This window comes from Dicentrarchus labrax, unplaced genomic scaffold (assembly GCF_905237075.1).
Source record: "Dicentrarchus labrax unplaced genomic scaffold, dlabrax2021, whole genome shotgun sequence".
In the NCBI taxonomy this organism is placed as follows: domain Eukaryota; kingdom Metazoa; phylum Chordata; class Actinopteri; family Moronidae; genus Dicentrarchus; species Dicentrarchus labrax.
In genome coordinates this window covers 19,013,130-19,034,258 of record NW_026136715.1, presented here as the reverse complement: position 1 = coordinate 19,034,258, position 21,129 = coordinate 19,013,130, and the positions used below count along the sequence as shown (strand labels likewise).

The window sequence follows — 21,129 nt, the reverse complement described above, 5'->3', positions numbered from 1 at the left end:
CAAAGAGCAGTGTCATTGTCTGCTCCTGCCCTGAGGCCCTAACTGATGGGACTATTCATCAGAGCAATGATGAACGATGGGGTTTCACTAGATACATAGTGAAAGAGAGGGGGATTGGACAGGAGTTACCTGCCCTTCACCACAGAGGACTGATGGGCCAATGTGAGGTTTTTTAAATTAATGTTTAAAGCACCTCTGCTAAGAGAAACCTCATGCAATAAAGGATAGCATTGTGGTGGAGATGCGTGAGGAGACTGTGGCGGGGGTTATTCAGGCAAACAAGAGGTTCCATTGAGAATGCATGGCTGGAGTGGCTGAGGTCTGAAACCAATGACCAAGTAATAACAGCCCAAATCCCAGGGACAATATTTGTCGAGTTCCACTCTATTCAAAGATGGATGACTTTGCCCCATGTACTTCCTCGGGAGTCAGCGCACCTTTCATCTGAGCCCTGCAGATTAATTTATTAACTAATTAACAGATGTTGGTAACGAGTTATGAACAAATGATAAGGTATCAGGCTCCTAATCAAACCTGACATTTAATTTGCTGCCCTGCTTCCCCGTTATCAATTACCGTGTTCATTGAAGATAATTGACAACGGTTTGCACTGGGACACAGGAGGCTTGTCTTTAACAGCTTTCTTTAAAAAAAAACAGCGCTGCTGTGGTGTTTCTAGGGGCAACGGCGACCATATGTTTAATATTAGATGGAATCTGTTCCACTGGAGTGCTCCGAAAGCTGGGAAAATTGGATTAAATTGGCTAATGGCATGTTTAAAACCTACATAAAATGAACGTGAATGGAAGATATTACAGCACCCAAGTCCAAGACTTGTGGTGGTACGCTCTCTTTCTGGTGTTTTTGCTCCGTGTGTAAACTTGGGGTTTCTGTCAAAGTCAAATAATGATGACAGAAAACCGCACACTGTTGGTCAATACTGTTATTAGAAACCACAGGTTTGATATCCTTTTCATTACAATGTGGGACTTCAGTATACGCGCATGTGCCAAAGTAACTCCTTATGTTAACACATAACTTCAAATAACCAATTATGTAAAATGCAGTTAGTTTGTAAATGTATATATAGTCAGAATATTTTACCATTAAGAGATTCCTTTTCTAAAAGACTATTTTTCATCACAGCACTGATATTAAATCAGGATACTTGTGATATGTACGTATTAATACCTGTACCACAATGCAGCATTAAACTGATCCAGCCAGTTAAACATAAAATCAAAATAGTGGATATTTTGTGCAAAACCTTTAAGGGAATGTTCATCCAAATCACAAAAACATGTTTTTGTACTAATCTTTGGTAGTTAATAACCATGACACGTTTTAGTTTTGTGCACCCAGTTTTTGAGAATTTCTTTTCTCCAAACCTTCAATGTTTTTTGCACCAAAAAAGGAACTATATATCTGTTGTATAGGGGTTATATATAGGTGTCAGTGTCAGATATCTCAAAACTAACTCATAACTAGATAGTACAAGGGTTAAGTGGGAAAATGTGTTTTCTTGGTGTGCGATTTAGGTGAACTGACCCTTTAATATACAATTATCCTCTACTTTCCAATGAAACTAGATCTGAGGAGGAAAAACTAAGAAAGCCTGCTGTTTTTCCTGTTGTGGCTTTAAGGAGAAGTACTCTCAGCTCAAGGCCATGCTCATCAGAGCATGGTCCTGATTTGATTACTAAAAGACATGATAATGACCCCATTTACGTGAAGAGCTTCACTCATGCTATACAATAATCTACACAGTAGGGGGCTCAAGTTAACAAGAGGTAATGTTAGGTCTCAGTATCTAAAAATGGATGATGAACAAATGGATTCCTGTGTTATGGTTAGTGAGTGGTTTTTTTTCTGATCCAACCAACTCTTATAATTGAAGCGGGAGAACATAAATGTCACCGTGAGAACATTGGAAAGCACATTAGTCAAATCAAGTAGAAAAAGACTCAATCTCTCGTTATCACACTCTGTCTCGTACTATACATTCATATGGTGTGACTACTGTCTCCCGGCAGTCCCAGGCAGTTTCTACTCTATCAGTTCAGTACCAGTCACCTTAAGGGCCAAACATCAAGATAAGGAACACCTTTCTGTGGAAGGCAAACAGATCAGACAAGTTCCAAGCTGCACCTTGAATGCCCTATAGGGATATCTTGCAGCATAAGAACTTGGCCATCCGCCCTCCTCAGGAAAAACACAAAAGGCGAGCAAACACTTTAGGAGGCTAGAGGTGGGTCAGGACAGATAAGTGTCAGGGTGTGCCAGGACTTCTTCTCCCTAAAGTTTGGAGACAAGGACGTCAGCTTAGCTCAGTAATAAGGTAGAGAATAAAAGGAACACATTGTTAGTGTAAAAAGCGAGCTGTCAAACTGGAGATTAAGTGCCTGACAGAGGGTGTTGGAGATGCATGATGCCATGGCGGGATGGGTATCTGTCACGTAGAACCTTGGCGACACGAAAGTGCCCGCCAGATGTCTTAGCCTATCACTAAGTCAACAACAGGGTAAACAGAAGAGCTAGCATACTTTTCGCCTCTTTCCACACATCACTGGATGAATGATACTGATATGGAAAATCACCCCACAAAAAGTAAACAGAAAAAGAATGAGGGACAGAGAAAAATAAGTTTGCCTGGAAACAAAGTCATCCCAAGGTCCACTGCTGCAAAGAGACAAATATGGCTTCAGGGCTGACATGGAGTCTATGATACATGTTTTTGTGTGTGAAAGCATTTGTGTTGACCTTGTCCACAGGGTCTACATCACTGCACATCCCTAAAATCAAAATGCACAATATGTCCATTATCATGCCTCAGAATAGATCACACCCTTAAGGCACCCTGCTGTGTACCATTAATATTCTATAAATTGACAACACCAATATTGGTAATTACAAGTTTAGCAACCAGTAAGTTGTCCAAAAAGTGATTCAATCTTCTCACAGTTGGTGAGATTGGGCTGCAACCCCTGATGTACGTTGACCTTCAAGCAAGAACTTTCTGAGATAGCAAACACTCAAGCTGCAGAAACAAAAGATAGTGAGAGAAAAGACAAAGCTAATAGGTGCTTGAGGAGTTTCAAAAGCAATGATTCAGAGGTACAAGGACACACCCAGTGGTCACAGGGTAAGGAGAAGTGAGAGTAAACACCATTAATATCACTCTGAGAGGGCTTGGCCATACAGTTTGTTTGCTTCACAAATGTTCTGAATAAAGTCATCACTGAGAGATCTGATTTTCTCATTTTTCCTCAATAGACCAAAGTTAAAGTTGTTACTGTAGGGAAGATTTTATATCCCTCATAGATCCTAGCTGCGCATTGGCAGTTTGTTACTATTAACATGGACCACTTCCTCCAAACACATGATCCACAAATGTGTTGCACTCTCTACTGCCATCTGAACACCCAAGAGAGTTAGACTAGTGAGTCCATTCAATACCAGACAGTGAAGAGCACAATACCTCCAGCCATTGTATGGTGACACGACTCTATCAATAGGCAAGTCAGGTCAATCTACCGGCCAGATAATAGCAGCAGTCACTCTGACAGTAGATCCCACACTGGACTCTCTGAGGGCCTTGACTCACTCTGCTTGCTCAGGCCTTCCTATCCTGAGGGGTTGGCAGCCCTACACACACACAACCAGAGACACACACATACGGTAGACCTGGGGCCCTGGCGTTCTATCATGTTGTGCTAAAGGGGGAGCATAATGGTTTTTAAATGGATGACTCGGTGCTGGCCCAGAGAGGGAGTCTGAGACAGAAGAGAATGGCCATGGCCTGCAGCGAAGCAGCTCTTAGATTGAGCTGTCCGTCTCGCTGAAATGAGTCTGAGTTAACACCTCTTCCAGTCCCCGGTGCCCCAGGACAGACAATAGTAGGCTTCCTTTCTGCCTTCCTCTTTCTTCTTTCTCTCACTCCTACTCTTTCACTCTCTCTTTCTATTACTCTCTCCGTTTCTCTCCACCAATCTACACTTCAACTCAGATATCCAGAAAGCACTACAGCCTCCGCCATGTGATTGTTAGAGCTGTTTGGCTTCACTGGTAGACCGCGCTGCTCGCAAAGCCAACATAATGAGTTATTGCCAGTCTTAGTAAAAAATCCACAAAAATGCAGTCAGTGTAGTTAAAGTGTTTTGGTTTCAAGTGTACTGCTGCAGATGGCATATATCATTGTTGATGAGTAAAAAACCTTGTAACTGCAATTCTGGTGATTTCATGTTTCTAAGGATTATAGGGCTTCATGCACAGTATAGTCTACAACCTTTGATTTCAAGATAATTCAGTCAACTGAAAATGAAGAGGTCATCAAGAAAAAAACAAGGCTGTTTAACTCTTAGGAGCATTTTTGGGAAGAAAAGGTTCTCACCCAATATTAGCAAGACAGTATACTGTTATTTATAATAAAGTGGAAGCACAATTAAATGAATCCCTCTGATAAATAAATTTAGCGCTTAATCCAATTTTGTCTTCCTACCGAGAAGGGTTGAGCCACAATGTATGAGACCTTGGTTAGATATGATCACATTTACACCACAGAGATCTCAGATGACTTCACTTATTATCTCTCATAACACTTCCCCCTGTTTTGGCAGGGAAGTGGTGTAACACACACACATTCACAGAATTTCCATGAAGACTCTTCCAGCATTTCTGATGCTGTGCAAAATGTGTTTTTTGCATCTTCTTTTCTAACTCCATCCATCCCCATTAATCCTTGTTTCTCTCTCATTTCTTTTAACATCTTTCTTCACTCAGCCATTCTTTTGTCGCTCCCTTGCCTGTCTATTTGTCTAAGACCAGAGGCAGTAGATGTGTAGAGGGGTAGATGGTGAAAGGGGGGAGAAAGGAGGTGTATGGGACTCCTAGGGGAGTCTGTTGATGACTATCAACAGGCTGACTGTTATGACTATCTGTGATAAGAGTCTGGGAGAGGAGAACCCCTGAAGGCTTCCAGCCCCAAACCAGACAGAATATCTTTTTTAAAAAAAGCCCAAATCAGAGTGAGTCGTCCAACAACCCAACAGGAGGAGGAGGAAGGAAAGACGGATCAGTCATTCCCTTTTGACAGGTTGGGAGGCAATGATCAAATATTTTACCTTGAGGGGAAACAAAACTGACCTCAGGCTATCAGCAACATGCAAGTAAAAAAATTGCTTCTATCGCAAACTAAATTTCCAAATTGTCACCAAAACACCAAAAACTATGCCAAAGTCAGTGGAAGAATGTGTATCTGGACTGTATTAATCTACATACTTTACAGTACCTTACCGGGTGGCTTATTAAACTTCATCTTTACTTCAAACTCCCTCTTAAAGTAACCAAAAAACAAGACAGCTTAAAAGTGCAACAATATGCTGACTCTCTCCCTTTTCAGGGACTTGTGTGTGTGTGTGTGTGTGTGTACGCTAGGACATTTCTGTGAGCACATGTGTGAATGTATCTCTTTAGAGCTGAAGGTGGCCTTTTTTCCTACAAGGCAGCGAGTTAAAGCCTCGCTGATGAATATGCATAAGGCGGGTGTCTGGGGAAAAAAAAGGAAGGAGGAGGAAAACTGAGAGAAAACATGAGAGCTACAGGAAAAGTGTAGCTGTTGGAGAGGTGCCCTTTGCACCCTGAATGGCTAGCCATAATATGAACTTTAAAAAGGAAAATGGTGTCAGCCTGGCATGCTGCCACATAGCGTGTGCCTGTGTGCTCTAATCGCCTGCTCTTACAACTGTAAGAAGAAAACAGAGTGAAAAAAGAAATGAAGGCTTTGGTGAAAACCACCAGGAATTCATCAGACTGAAGCTATTAAGGGAACCCTGACAGATTCCTTTAAAATCTTGTCAATGAGGGATTCATGAGCATTACTTTCATGAGCCAAGTTTTTCGGGGATATTATATTTACAGTTTATTTCTCAGTTTCTCTCAAGAAACTGTGGAAAATTGAGCCACATGCTTAGAGAATATAACTATTAATATCGATTGTAAACGCCTTTAATTCTAAACTTATAGTATCCAATATCGTCAAACTTTTACTACAATTCTGTGATACTACATCAGTAGCCGCCATCTGTGATGTTTTCTTTACCACGTTTGTGTTATTGCTTATCTGAGACAGCAGTAAGAGAGATATGCAAGCTGAAGAACTCCCCACTGTAAAAGTAAATTTCAGTAAACTTCAATTTATGTTGTCCTATGTGCTAACATTCAATATACAATATTTGCTTACATACATAGTTATCTTAAACTACAATATAAGAGTGTGAATTAGAAACAAGTCACTGCGTGGCCCATTGGTCCACACCTAAAATTTTATAATGTGTACATCAGTTGGTGGTGTCTAATTCAAGCACATCATGCCCTTTCCAACATGGTGTTCCAATGATTAACTTGTCAAAGTCTCTGTTCCTTATTTCATACAAATGTAATATTAAACTATGTGAATGACCGGCCCCCTAAAAATGAAGAGTCAAGGAGTCAGTGAAATGAAAAGCAGGCCAGTATATTTCATCTCTGATTAGGCATATGAGAAAGAGAGAAAGGGAGACAGAGAGAGATCAGGAGTTTCTTTTTTTCCTAATGAGCTTACTGAAGCAACTTCAATATCCTCTAATGTCATGTTGAAATGAAAATTAATAGTTCAATATGCCGCCACCACATTGGGCCATGCTTCTTCCATTTCCATATCGGGTGGCGTGACCAAATGAGTGTGCTCGCTCAGACCGACGCCCAGAAAAGCTGATACCTCCACTAATCAGCCAGATTTTTCCATCTGACATTGCTGTGCTTTTGGAATTCTGTGTGTTTTGAATGTGTGTGTATGTCTACGTGTATGTTCAGGATCTAAGATGAGGTGCAGTCATACTGGGGATACAAATGGAAATGGCATCTTTGCTGATGATGAGATCACCTCTGGAAATGTGAATGCAAGAATGAGCGGCTCGTTCATTCACTTACCCTCTTCAGTGTTGCTTCATTGTTTTTATCACTTTTTCATTTCATATATATACATTTGTGTTTGTATCACAAAATATGAGTGGATAAAAGTGTGTCAGTTGTAGTGAAAGGAGAAAAAAACTGAAAACAACACAAAACAAAGTACAAAGCAGTCAGGCTGGTTCCTACCTCCCATCCAAAGGAGCTGTCTTTGCTCGTTGCCCCATGATGCAGTGTGCTGTGCAGACCAAACCTCTCTCCAGCACCAATGTGAGTCTTGGCCCAAACGCCTAGGCCGGCACCCGGCACCGAGGACTCCCGCAGCTCCAGGTCGCTGGGAATGGGAATGTCGTCTGGAATGTAGACAGGTGCCTCGTAGGGCGAGCCCTCCTTGGGTGTGGTGAAGTCCTGGTCATTGCTGCTGCTGTTGCTGCTGTTGTGAAGGTGGTGGTGGTGGTGGGTGGCGTAGATGTGGGGGTGCAGCAGGTGGTGGTGGTTGTTGTTTGGATGGGAAGGAGTCGGTGAGGGCAGGGGGGACATGTTGATGATGCCGTCTTCTGCGTCATCTTCTGGGCTGTCGGCACCACCTCCACTGCCAGCCGCTAAACCCGGGAGGTCGGCCTCTGTGTCGTACATGCTTTCCACTGGCTCGCTGTCATCTATGAGACAAAACACATGTACAGAGATGATTGTTAATGGGCAGGTAGAGGAGGTACAACATAATATACAGTTTCTTCAGAGATTACACCACGGAGGTCATAAATGTTACTGTCAGAACGGTAAATAGAAAAGAGAAAATCTCTGTTTTGCAGAGTTAAATTTAAACTATTAATTTCAGGGCTGCGTTGGGGGTTGGCTTTTTAAAATAACAGTGACACATTGAAATGATCTAAGGACAATGATTCAGGAAGTCAAGTTGCCCCATTACTTTGTGTTGAGTCAGTTTAAACTTTTCTTCCGGACAATCCTGCAGGTTTTTTTTTTGCCGGAGCCCTCTACATTGGCACCACTGTTGCGTCAACAGACTTGCTCCATTCAAATGAATGACCGGGCTGCATTTTTTTTCATCCAGATCTGCTGGCAGGCTGTACACAGCCTAAATCCTATCTCCATCCTCAGGAGACACTATGCATCCAATGACTTCTTGACCCTAAATTACAAAAACAACACCACCCTTCAATCTCCAAACCTCTAAACTGTTCAAAAACCATACTTTGCAATGAGAGAATGTTGGGGTACCTATCCATCTGACGGTCTTCAGTTATAGGATGCTGAGTTCACAGATTTGTGATTTATGTGAAAAGAGCCAGACAGACGAGGAGAAAAAGCATTAGGTTAGCCAAGTTCTTGATGGGAAAAGTTCTCAATTCCATTGCAGTCGCTGTTTTATGCTAGGACTCATCTTACAAATAATGGCCATGTCTATCACTGACCTTGTTAGCCTCGTCACCTATTATTATTGTCACATCCAGAGATTGACAACTTGATTGTGCCTGCGCTCCAGGATCCCACCATTCCAGAGTGAAAATGATGATGAGCACCAAAAGTCTGTGGGTGTGTGTGGATGTACATAACATTTGGCTTATATCTTCTGTTGCCCAATAATGCAGCTATTTAAGTTTCATCCCATTCCTATTATTATTATTATTATTATTATTATTATTATTATTATTAGTAGTAGTAGTAGTAGTAGTAGTAGTAGTAGTAGTAGTAGTAGTAGTAGTAAGGGTTTTTTTTGCAGACAGTGAAGGGTTTCTAAATGTGCATGTGCAAATGCATCATGGTGAGCTGCTTTGCTGTGTGGGATTTTTAACAGCACATTACATGTGTTCCTTTTATCATATGCCTCTTTAAACATCAGTGCTGAAAAGATTCCTGCGTTTACGTACTGATACCAACACAATACTTTTTTCAAAATCATATTTTGAAGAATCATTTTTCCACAAAAGAAACTTTTCAAATGTTTGTACACATGCGGCACGCAATAACTTTGCCCTAATATAATAATTAGGAGCACGCAATTGGTAAAATTAGGATTTAAATCAGGAATAACAAAGATCACAAATCGGACCAGACAGTTAATGCAATATTGATGCCAGAGTTGACAGTTTTCAATATTCTGTGCTGCCAATACACTTCAGTCAGTTCCAAAAATGTGTAGAGGTTCAATACCCAGCCCAAGTCTGTAAGTATTTGTATGTGTGTGTGTGTGTGTGTGTGTGTGTGTGTGTCTGCCTCAGCACTTCTATGTCTCCTTTTCCTCTCTAGACAGATCCTGGTGTCTTCAGTCAAAGCACCACTGCAGTTTTACTATCTAAACACAGGGACTGGCAATCAGCGGGCTAACTAGGCCCAAAATTACAGCAGGAGTGGTTCCAATCAAGCTCTCTCCCTCTGTTAGCCTCCATCTAGCCTGCTGCCAAGTCTGCCACCACTTCCCAGGTTTTAGCTGGAGCTGCAACATGACATTTTAAAAATTTGCTTGTTAGTACATGGAAGTTTATTAGGTCACAATGAAGGTTTGTGGCTTAAGTTTTAATAAAACCTGATGTAAGAGATTAAACATTTTTCTGTATATGCTAAATAAGGTGAAAAGAGAAAAACTGGGGCTTGAAAATTGTAGAAAGATTGAATGAGCTAATCAAGAAACCAAAGTAGAAAATGTCATCACTGAAATCGTACAAAAGCACATTCATCGTACAGTGCATCAGTTTTTTGCTCTTTGATAAATATTTGGGTTTCTGCCCAGTGACAGATGTGGACTGTGAAAGCTGTTAAATTAACTGACATGTAAGTTTTAAATGTGAAATGTGAAACTATGAAAGCATGCGACAAGGGCTTTTCAGCGCCTGGCAAACCTGCAGCCTGTCCACGCAGATCCGGGAAACTTATCATATAAAGCTGCAGCAGTAAAATCCAGCCTTTTATGACTGATTCTGCGTCATCCAGTGATTTTGACTGGAAAAGAACCCATTTTTTAATGATCACTGTTTCATAGGGGCTCAGACCAGGCGTGCAATTAAGCATTGGAACATGTGAGCCAGCAGTAGCTTCCACTTTTCACAGATCAATTAAAGTTTTATAACTCAGCCCTATCTGCTGCTCCCTCTGCACAATCAAAAGTGTTTTCAGGCTGTTAAACACTTTTTTTCACTCGCTCTCCCTCTTCACTCTCCCACTCTCATTGGCACTTGACCCACTGAGAGCAATTTTGACAAGGAGAAAGACAGCCTCGGAAAATCTATTAAATACTATTTGCCTTTAAGAGCCTCTATGTGCACAAAAAAATGCACAGATCGCTACATCAAATAATTAAGTAACAAGGAGAAAGAGGGGAAAAAAACCCTCTTAATTTTAATGAACAAAACATCTTTTGTGAGACACATGAAGCAGTAAAGCCAGGCAGAAATGGCAGACGCAGTGTGATATTAAACAAGTTCAACTCTCAGACGTAACTGAGTTAATTCATAAAAATGTTGCCTGGAGAGAAAACCGGGAAGTTTTTTGATTACTCGCCACTAGAGAAAAGCTCTCTCTCCCTCTGTAAGACAAGTTGACCATGTTCGACCAGCACTAAAAAAAGTTGCAGATGAGAAAAGTAAGCAGGAAAATAATGAAAGGGGCCAGGAGGAGGACAAAGAGGAGGCAGCGAAGAGTCTAAAAACTGACGACTGAGCTGCTTTTAAACAGCTGTATGTTAGCTCTGGGTCTCAAAAGACCCAGAAAGAGATGTTAGGTTCATCTCCCTCAGGGCTTCTTAAAAAACACCCGGGCCAGATAGTGCCTTCCTCTCCCTGGCTCCTTATGTTGTTCTTTCTCTCTCTGTTCCTCTCGCCATCTCTTTCTCTTTTACGGGGAGCTATTTATCCTGATTACATCAGGGGTCAATCATTAATTCGCACCTTGGGGGTCCCGGTGCTGGCTGTGGCTACAATGGGCTGCTTGTTCAGCGGCTGTTATTCCAGTGGAAAACGACGCTGCTCTGCCTGAGAGCCGGGCCCAGGCCACATGAAGGCATCCCATTTATTTGATAAATTGTAAATGCGTGCCATAAACGGAGCTCTTTGCTTTGTAGCATCGCTTGCAATAACAAAGATTTTAGGGCACATATGAACACAGATGCAGGCTATCACACAAACACACATCTGTTTGCAACTGCAGGAGCTGTTACTGTACTCTAAACACATGTGCAAGAGATCAGATGGTGTTGTAGGTGAAGATGGTATCTCATAATTACTGCATGTCACAGTTAAATTACAAGATATGACAGAGATATGACATTTATAGACACTAACCTCTAAAACATACATTTTACAATGTCAAATAATTCAAAAGAAAAGCACACAACACTAGTACAAGCTATTAAATAAAAATCTGATTCCTTTTGAGAATCAAGATAAAAAAACTAAAAATACAAGAAAAAATATGAAAAGCTGATAACTGTAATCAGCGTTGCCATGGCAAAATAACTTGACACGGTGCTGAAAATCAGCGGTTTAATCGGAGGGTCTTACAACGGGCAAATTGTTCTGTGGTTGTGTTTAATCAGAGCACTCTAGACTTAAATGCAGAAAGATAGAGATCTGGAGTCATTTTCTGCCGTCTGCCTGGACGCACACAAACACATGTGCCTTGTGGCATATAGACTGAGCTGTATTATCGACGTAGTCTGGGTAGAAAGAAACAACACTGACTGCATGCAGGAATTCTGGGAGGGGAATCTATAAATACTGCATCAAATTAGGACTAAATAATTTCTTGCAGCATAAGCAGTCGTGCCTCCATTGAGAAAAATAACGAATCTTTGCAAAATTGTAGGTAAAGATGCATTTTTACTTATATATATATATATGTGTGGGTGTAAACAGAGATGCACATATTGTAAAGCACTGCAGACCACAGGGTAGAATAGATGCCAATAATAACTTAAGTATTCAGAGCCAGGTGCATTCTTTGCTAGAGGGCAAGCAGCACAGTGGAGCCATGGCTGTGGCTATGATAACAATAAAAGAGAGCTGGAAATAGGACGTGTGTGCCAATGATGGCCATCATAAAGCACACACGTCCTATTTCCCTCACTGCTTTCCCTGTCCAACCCACACAGAGACTGTATCTTTGTCTGGCCGTAAATTGATCTGGTTCAATTCAAAAGGAAAGCCAGCCACTGATGAAAAGACAGTATCCAGGGAAAAAGCAAAACTATGCAAAATTCTGCACCAGCTCCAAATATGGGGAGAAAAAATTGTCTGGTGAAAGAAAGAAAAAAAAGGCAGAGGGAGAATGTGTGGACCATGACAGATATGAAAAATGGGTAGCTGGTTGAGCAATAAATGACCAAACATTTTGATGTGGGAACATGTGCACATGTGTGTGAGGTGCAGCATTCAAACCCAGGCTTAATCTGCTGTTCATGCCACTATATTGGGTCAATATGGTCCCACTTAGCTGCATTATTGGGCCACAGAGTGATATTGGTACCTGTTTCTCTGTAGTAAGTATGCCTTTGATGATTCTCTCTCCACACAAAAGAGCCTAAACACCCTCTGCTTTAAAACAGGAGGGGCGGAGGAGAGAGGCAGCTGTAAAAATCAAACGAGTGCAAATCAAAGGTGGAGTGAGTGAGAGTGAGAGGTGAAAAACTGTACAATGGTGTATTTTTCCACAGTGGCACGGGGGTACCATATATCCAAAGTGACGTATAAATGGAAGCATGTGACGAGGGTGTTCAGGGGAGAAGGTGTGTGTTTGGAAGTAGTGAGTGAGCAAATGGGGGCACGGTCAGCTACAATACCAGCGAGCCTCTCTGAACGAGAATGCCACACTGTTTCCCCTTGTAAAAGCACCAGGGAACATTTCCAAGCACACTAAAAACTACAACATGGCTTCTTCAGGAGTGGGTAAAGAGGGATCACAGTGGCAGAAAAAAATGAAAGGAATATAGAAAGACAGAAAGGGCAAATGGAAAAGGACAAAACGATATAAAATAGAAAATGTTACATCTGAAGGCCTGTATACGTTCATATTTATATATGCTGTTTAAATTAAACCCAACAGGGTTGCACATGTACTGCTGCCCTGCAGAACAATTGCACAATAGCCATAACATATTTTATTGCAACATTAAAGTTTATGCTATTGTGAGTCAGATTATGCTGCTTATGTCCTCGACAGAATGTGCGGCAAAATTATATGTTTTTTATTACTTTAAGCGCGAACTGACCAAAAATTAAAACAAAACTGAAATACTTTTTATTTATTACACATATTGTACCACACATATCTTTCGCTTGCCAGTATTCGGGTCATTGTCTTCAGTGTGTGGATCTGCAGGGGTACTCTTCCTTTACTTATCTGTCTATAAAACCTGCTAGGGGGAGCTGTCACCAGCCTGTTCTCTATCTCAATGCTTAAGTTTGTGTCTCTCTTACTTCCTTTCTCCTGTAGTAGTGAACATTAAAAAACTATCATCTTGTAAACAGTTCAACATCTCCACATAAGAACAGCAGACAACTGGATTAAATTTGGTCACGGCAGCCCAATAAGGAACAGACTCAAGCTTTTGTGTGTTTTTATACGTGAGTGTGCACTTTTGTGTTTGTATGTAGCGCCGATACAACACGGCTGATATATTGATGTGTTATTTGTGCTGAGCAGCCTAGAGGCATTCTGTCCTCCAATACGTATGTGTGTGTACGCTGAGATTAAGCCTCCAGGCAAACAGAAGACAGCAGGCAACCTCCTGCAGCTCAGAGCAGGTGTGTGTGTGTGTGTGTGTGTGTGTGTGTGTGTGTGTGTGTGTGTGTGTGTGGTGGCCCTGTAGTCCCCCAGGGGGGCCCCAGGGCCCTGGCTGCTGCAGACATTTATTAACAGGGCAGATTAATAGCACTAGAGGAAAACATGTTCACAAACATGATAAATATTAATAATAATCAATATCAAGTTACATTTGCCAAATTGAGTTGCAAACATCACCCAAGGGTGAGAGAGAGGGGGGGGAGGAGAGGGGCATACATCGAGAGGATGGAAAGAGAAAGGAGATGGATGAAACAGGAGGAATAGATGGGAAAAAGAAGGGATTGGCAGGTAAAATGAGAAAGTGAAAAGGAGGAATCACATGAAAATAAGAGAAGAGAGTGTAATAAAAAAAAGAGATGTGATTCAACTGCATGAAATCGTGATAAAAAAGAAACCTTCACAGAGGGAGCTCAGTTGTACGTCTCATCTTTATAGATAATCAACTACTTCAACGATCAGTTTTACTGTGACAAACTTGTCCATTAGATAACTAAACATTATAACAGACTGAATATAAACCAAGGCTACTGAGAGTAATGCTACACACTTTCCCAGATAAGCATAACTACTGAACATTTTATTTATTTCCCTTTCTGCAAGGCTCCCAAACATGGGAAACATTTGTGGGACAGTGGAACCCGACCAGTGACATCATTAACCCTTGAATAACCCCTGAACAACCCTTGCACATTCACAAACAAGGTGGTGCAGCAAAGTTTGAATGTCCACCACCATAGTCAAATATTCTCTACCATGTAAAACAATTCATAAATCAATTTTATAGTGTATGTCCTATTTCACTTGGGTAGCTTTCCAAAGTGGAAAATCCGATTTATGAACACATCTATCAGATGGAGGAACAGCGGGTGTCAATATCCAGAGAAGTGATGGGAATCAATAAAATCTTTTGATCATAATTTAATTTTAGGACAATTTTTAATAATATATATAATAATACCCTTTAACTGATGAACAGTTGTCCCAGAAAACATGACAGAAGTCAGGGAGAACAGAGAAGACCGTCCACTCTGCAGGAACAAACTATTGCACTACTCCGCAGTAAGTGTGTATGCATATGTGCGTGTGTGTGCACGTGTGTGTCTGTCCCTACATCCACTTCTGTTGCAGCTTCATTTAGCAAGCCACTCGGGAGACCAGACAGCCAGCTAGGGGAGCACCAAAGCAGACAGCGTGCAGAACAAACCCATCCATTCTTATTAACCAGGGAGGAGAGAGGGTTAGCTTGTGTGTCTACTTGTGTGCACATCAGTGTGCACAAGCGTAAGGGTGACATCTTTTTGGCAACACCTTTTGTTTTAGTCTTTAGTCCAGAATTATAAAGTAGTGGTCACCTTTTTGTTTGATTCAATAAAACCTAACGACACCTTGATCAACTTCCTGTCACATCCATCCAAGATTTGTACTGTATGTCTTAATTCTTAAACAATAAAAAATCGTTGCATATCTAATGTGTGTAATATCTAATATGAGGCCATGTGAAGTGTTATGCCTGCAATATTTGCGGGGTCCAGTAGTTTCAAATTCCAGCCATTTTTCCCCACAAAAGACAATTTTACACATCACCGCAGTTGTTGACATAAAAATAACTTAATTAAGAACCACTTTTACAAGCCACAGTCAAATGAAAATCTTGATTCCTAATGCAGAAATTGACAAATTCCTGAGCCTATATGCTTCCCAAAACAAATTTTTACTCTCACTGGCACTAACAGCTATCTTTTCAAATGTAAGTGTAATGTAATTGTAACTATTTTAAAACATTCTGTGAGATCCTGGAGGACCTGATTAACTATTTAATTAAACAGAATGCCTATTTTCTACTGAGCTTTAGTCATGCAAAATCATGCTCACTGCACATGTTCACTGTTATGTGCCACAACCTTACCTGAGTGACATGTGCCTGCATGTGTGGTTGCATATGTGAGTGTGTGTGCAACATCAAAGCCTTACTGGTAGCTGTAAGTCTGAGGTTGTACTAGTGCGTATGGGGGGTTGTTGGTGTGGATTGATGGGGGAGGTTTGGGGTGATGATATTCACCTCTGCCACTGGAAGCAGCCTACACTCATACATCAGTCCATTACTCTCCAGCCTCGCTCCGCTCTGCTCCTCTCTTCTTCTCGCCCGCTCCCTCCAGTCATTAGCCAGTGAATTAACGACAATCCAGCGTGCTATTAATCACCCTGACAAAAGTGTTAGCATTGCCTGGCTAGGCCGGCACGAGACTGCGGAGGAGGAGGAGGAGGAGGAGGAGGAGGAGGAGGAGGAGGAGGAGGAGGGTGGCAGTGGGGGAAGAGGCTGAGAGAGAGAGAGTGAATGAGGTGGCTAGAAGGGTCATGGGAGACTAGAGTCTGTGTGGTAGGAGAGGAGAAGTGAGAAAGGATGGAAAGGTGGAAAGGTAGTGAAGGAGAAGATGACGTGTGAGAGACGCAAAAAGGAGCACTGTAGAGGAGAGGAAGGCCGGTGAGCAAGAAAAAGAAAAGACAGAGAATATCTCTGTGTGTGCATGAGTGTGTTTGACTATGGATTTCTTTTACGGACAGTTAAATATAGTTACAGAAAGCAAACTGTACTCAAGGTGAGAGGCTATCAGGGAACAAAAATAATAAACCAGTATACCGGCAGTGGTCTTGAGGAGTTCAGTGGGCAGAGTTACTGCCATTAGGAGTTCCATGACTAAAATAATACAACTACCTATTTTTGAGCATACCACTCAGAATACAATTACTTTTATTTTTAGTTCAAACTGAATGAAATTACCTCCAGTCAAATAATACAATTTTAAAGTCTGAACTTTATGTAAATACATTTAAATGTAATATGTTATGAATGTGCACATTATATGGACTTTTTATATCAACAGCCGTTGTTTGTGGTTTTGTAGTTTATTGCCCTTTTCATACTGAATCTGTTAATACTTGCAACATGCAAACATACTCATATCTTCTGACATACAGTTAAAAGTATTTAAGTAAGTGTTTAATAAAGTATAAGTATAAGTATCTGCATGACATGGATCATGTATGACAGTCTCAAAAACTGCATACTCCTACACAAGATACACATTTTTATGACATTTGTGATTCCATTTTTTTTCAGAGGTCTAACATAATCAATCATGTGCAGAGAGGAGGAACAAAAGTCATAGGACCTAGAGAAAAACTTCTTAACTGTAGCGCTTCATTTACTGGAGCAAAAGAAAAGCCTCCATTCTCCACAACTAGGCTCAGAGGCAAAAAGTCATGTTTGCAGTCTACAGAAAACTGCTGAGAGCACCATAACCCCATCTCTGACTCCCCCCACCTCTCGCTCAGCCTCTCACCCTCTCTCTCTCCCTCCCAGAGTCAGACCACCTGCTGGGAGGCCTGAGCCGTGGACGTCAGGTGGGTCGCGGCCGTCACACAGTCCCATGTCATCAGGCTGTCACAGTGAATGGAGCTGACATGGGAGATATGCTAATCCACTTAGCTTCAAACTCAGCCAGGAGGCCGGTACGCAGCCACGTCTCAGCCCGCAATGAGCAGAACACACACCAGAACACACACACACACACGCACACATCTGAGGCAGACACATTAAGTCATGTAACACTGAACTTTCCATAATATGTATATTAGATTAGATCAGATAAGGCTTAAATGATCCCTGTGGGGATATTAAGCTAGTGCTCAATAGGGTATATATTATATGAGAAGAATAGGCTATACAGGGGGTGGACACATTAACACAAACACCTGTAAATATAAGGCAAGATGATACAATGACCCTAACTGACTTTCTGAAGATTTTAATGTTAAGGTTTTTTTTAAGATCACGTCAGAGAGAAGTTCATTCTGTTCGATGGTCATTTTAACGCTGTAGTTATTAGACAAAGCAAAGAATGACAATTTTTTTTGATAACCAACTTATCGCCTTAAAAGTAAAAAAATGCTATATATATTCTATGGTTACAGCTTTCCAGGTTAAGGATACTTATCTCAGTTTGTACTGTTGGTATTTTTTAAAATGGTTGGACATTTGGTTAGAGATTGTGATGACCACCTTTTAACTCTTTTAACTCTTTAAGGATATTTCATAAGCTTAATATTTCATCTGAAAAGGTTCAGTGTCAATTCCTTCCATAATTATGACTCTTAATTATGAATGAACCTGGAATAAATATTCTGATAATCAATTAATCATTATTTATCGAGCAACAATGCAAAAACTTCCCACAGCTTCCCAAATGTCAGAAATTTCATAGACAAAAAACAAAAATTATCAAAAGAGTAAGTATCAAAATAACTCATTGCAGCCCTTCAATCAGTGCATCAACAGCACAAACTACTTAGAGCTGAATCCCTCTGTCTCAAAAAATGCATTACAGGATTACCTAAGGTTGTTACTGCATTTTATAGCATTGAATTGCATGTGGTATTATGTTCATCCCATGTAAATGAGAATGCAGCCAAGTACAGGTCCTATAAGCATATTACCTGACAGCTCTGACATAATTGGTGTAAGTGCAAAAAAGCTGATTTAAACATTAAAAGAGTTTAACAGCGGAAGGTGGAGAAATACCACAGTACAGTATATTCTTGCATCTTGCACGTACACACACACTCTGCACCAAAGTGATCAAAGTCAGCCAGCCAGCAGCTAGGTGTCAGAGTTCAAAACTATTGCGCCACTCAGCCAGATGATATCTCAAACCGATCCATCGTATTTCCCGACCATGACTTCCCCTATTAGGAGCCGTGGCAGAGCTATTACTAATCTGTTCACTATCCCACAGAAACAGGAAGGAAGAGAGGGAAACAGATGGGAAGGCAGGAGAATGGCGAGCAAGGGACACAATGCTTACTGCTCCCTTCCTCCTCCTCCTCATCCCCTCTCCCTCCGTCTCCCTCCTCTACTCTGCCTGCTCTCTAGCCATCCGCGGAGCGCAAGAGAGCGGAGGCTCACAATCAGTCAGACAATACTGTATACAAGTGGCGGCGAACAATGGAGGCCAACCACAAAGAATTCTGGGAACAGGGGCACAGCCTTCTTCTCCTTCGGGTGGCTCCTGCATGCCGGACCCATCGATATACATCGGACTGCTGAGACTGACCGGTGCCAGGGAGGGAGAGAGAGAGAGAGAGAGAGAGAGAGAGAGAGAGAGAGAGAGAGAGAGAGAGAGAGAGAGAGAGAGACAGAGTGAGAGAGACAGAGAGATATGAAGCAGCTATATGAGAGCTGCATCGTAATGTGTGTGCATGTGTGTGAAAATGGCAAAAATCGAACTGTTTTCTGTTTCTTACAAACAAAAATATATGCACACACCCACAGACACACACCCACACACGCACCCGCACACAGGCTCAGTGTCAAATCGTCCAATAATTAGGCCACTTAATTAACAACCAAAGAACCACAGAGTGAACTGGGAATAAATACGGAGTGAATGTGTGTGTGTGTGTGTGTGTGTGTGTGTGTGTGTGTGTGTGTGTGTGTGTGTGTGTGTGTGTGTGTGTGTGTGTGTGCGCGTGTGGTTGAGTAGGTGGTTGGCTGGACTGACTGCAAAGCCTGCAACAATATATGCAAAATTATTTCTCAGTTGGTAAAAAATGCTGAAACAGGAGAAGGAGAGAGGAAAGAAAGACAGAAAGATAATGTAGAGAGAGAGAGAGAGAGAGAGAGAGAGAGAGAGAGAAGGAGAGAGGGAGGCAATTTTGGCCCTCTCTTTAAGTGTGCAGGGTGTGGGGTGAATGTGGTCCATTTGGAAATAATTGGCTGGTAATTAGGCGGGGGTTGACAGGTCGATTTGGGAACAAATGGCTGTCTTTAGCTCAGGTGGCCCTCCACATGAGATAATAGGAGCTTCCCCTCCCTACCCAACCCCACCCCACCCTTCTCTCCACTTCCCTCTCCTCCTCTCCCGTCCTCTCCCTTTTCTTTTCTTTGACTTTATATCAGCTAGTAATATATGAATTTATCTGCTACTAGTTTAAAAATACCTAAAGCTAATATGGACAAACTTTTTTCTATTGGTTGGACCAGCAGCAAGACATTAAACAAATCCTGATATTCTAGTGGATGCTGTACTCACCTCCAAAGGTACTGTAGCTCAAGAGCAGAGGCAGAGGAGGGAGGGGATAGTTTACATGCAGACACACATAACCACTCACTCAAACACATAACCAATTCACCAGTTACACGTGTATTTTTCTTCGGTTATATCTCCATGTACATATATTGAGATGATGATGACAAAATGTTCCTAAAGGTGCAAAACAGCATTTTTTAACATCAATATACTGTAAACGTATGACACACGAAAGCAGATGGTATAAAGGACTGCTGTGCTCTATCGCATTATGGTAATATTGCTAACATGATCATTTTTAGATCATGTTTCCCTAAACAAACCCTTTTGCTTCCTGTCACAAACAGGATGTTGCTGCTTACAAACCTGCCTTCCCTCTTTTGCTTTGCATGTATTTGCCTTCAGTTTTACATTACTGAACATGCTAAACATATTGAAAAATGGTGTTGATTAGCCTTTTCGTCACTTCCTCCTGTTTTGTGTCCTAACACAGTATCTGTTTGTGCAACCAACCAGTGAAACATCTCGTAAAATTCAATCTAGTAAAGGCAAATTTACCAAACTTCTTAGCGATAGTTATGTTTGGAAAACCATATGTTATGGAAACCATAGTAAAATCTTATTATCCAAATTATTATTTCTAGTGTTTAAAAGCTACAATTGACCTTTAAAGTAAGTTGCATGCTATTGAGAGTCCCTATGTCTCTTGTCAGTGAAATAGCAGCATGCACACTGTAGCTATTGCCTAATTGTAAAGTGGAAGTGCCCCAGTTTATGGGCCCCTGAGTTTTACTTAACCTTTATTTAAATCACAGAGAGCAAGTCGAGGGAGGAGAGAGAGATTTACAATGGTGCTGTGTAATATCAGCATAACAGAGAGCTACGCAAGAATAAATGAAGGAAACTGCAGTTCACACAAAACCAACTGAGAAATAAATAATTGAAATGCTTCAATGTTTTCACAGTGTCAAGTTTAAACTGATTGTTCATACGACCCCAAACAGAAAATGTGTACGTTAGGAGTTTCTTAAGGACCAAAGATTATTCAGGCACACATTCAAATACACACTGAAATGAACAGAAATATAATTGATCCAGCACCTAAATAGTGTCTGTGCGTTGGCCAATACCAGTCCCCCCACAACTACAGGCTCTCTTGCTCGCTCTCTCTCTCTCTGTCTCTCCCTCTCCCATCCTCCCATTCAACAGTGCCGGGGTCTTGTTTGACTTCCTGCTGTTTGTGTCCAGACAAGGCCTTGATTTGAATACTGATTCCCCATTGATAGGCCCGCACTTCCGATCT

The 21,129-nt window shown here is 41.4% G+C and overlaps 1 protein-coding gene across 9 annotated transcripts in view; it reads right to left on the bottom strand.

The window, feature by feature from the left end:
* prdm16 (PR domain containing 16) overlaps nucleotides 1-21,129 on the bottom strand; it is a 181,810-nt gene that overhangs the window by 114,002 nt on the left and 46,679 nt on the right. For all 9 annotated transcript variants that reach the window (XM_051425919.1, XM_051425920.1, XM_051425922.1 and 6 more), the window contains exon 2: nucleotides 7,135-7,604. In XM_051425919.1, the coding sequence (XP_051281879.1) occupies nucleotides 7,135-7,604 (470 nt within the window). The remainder of the gene's footprint in view (nucleotides 1-7,134; nucleotides 7,605-21,129) is intronic.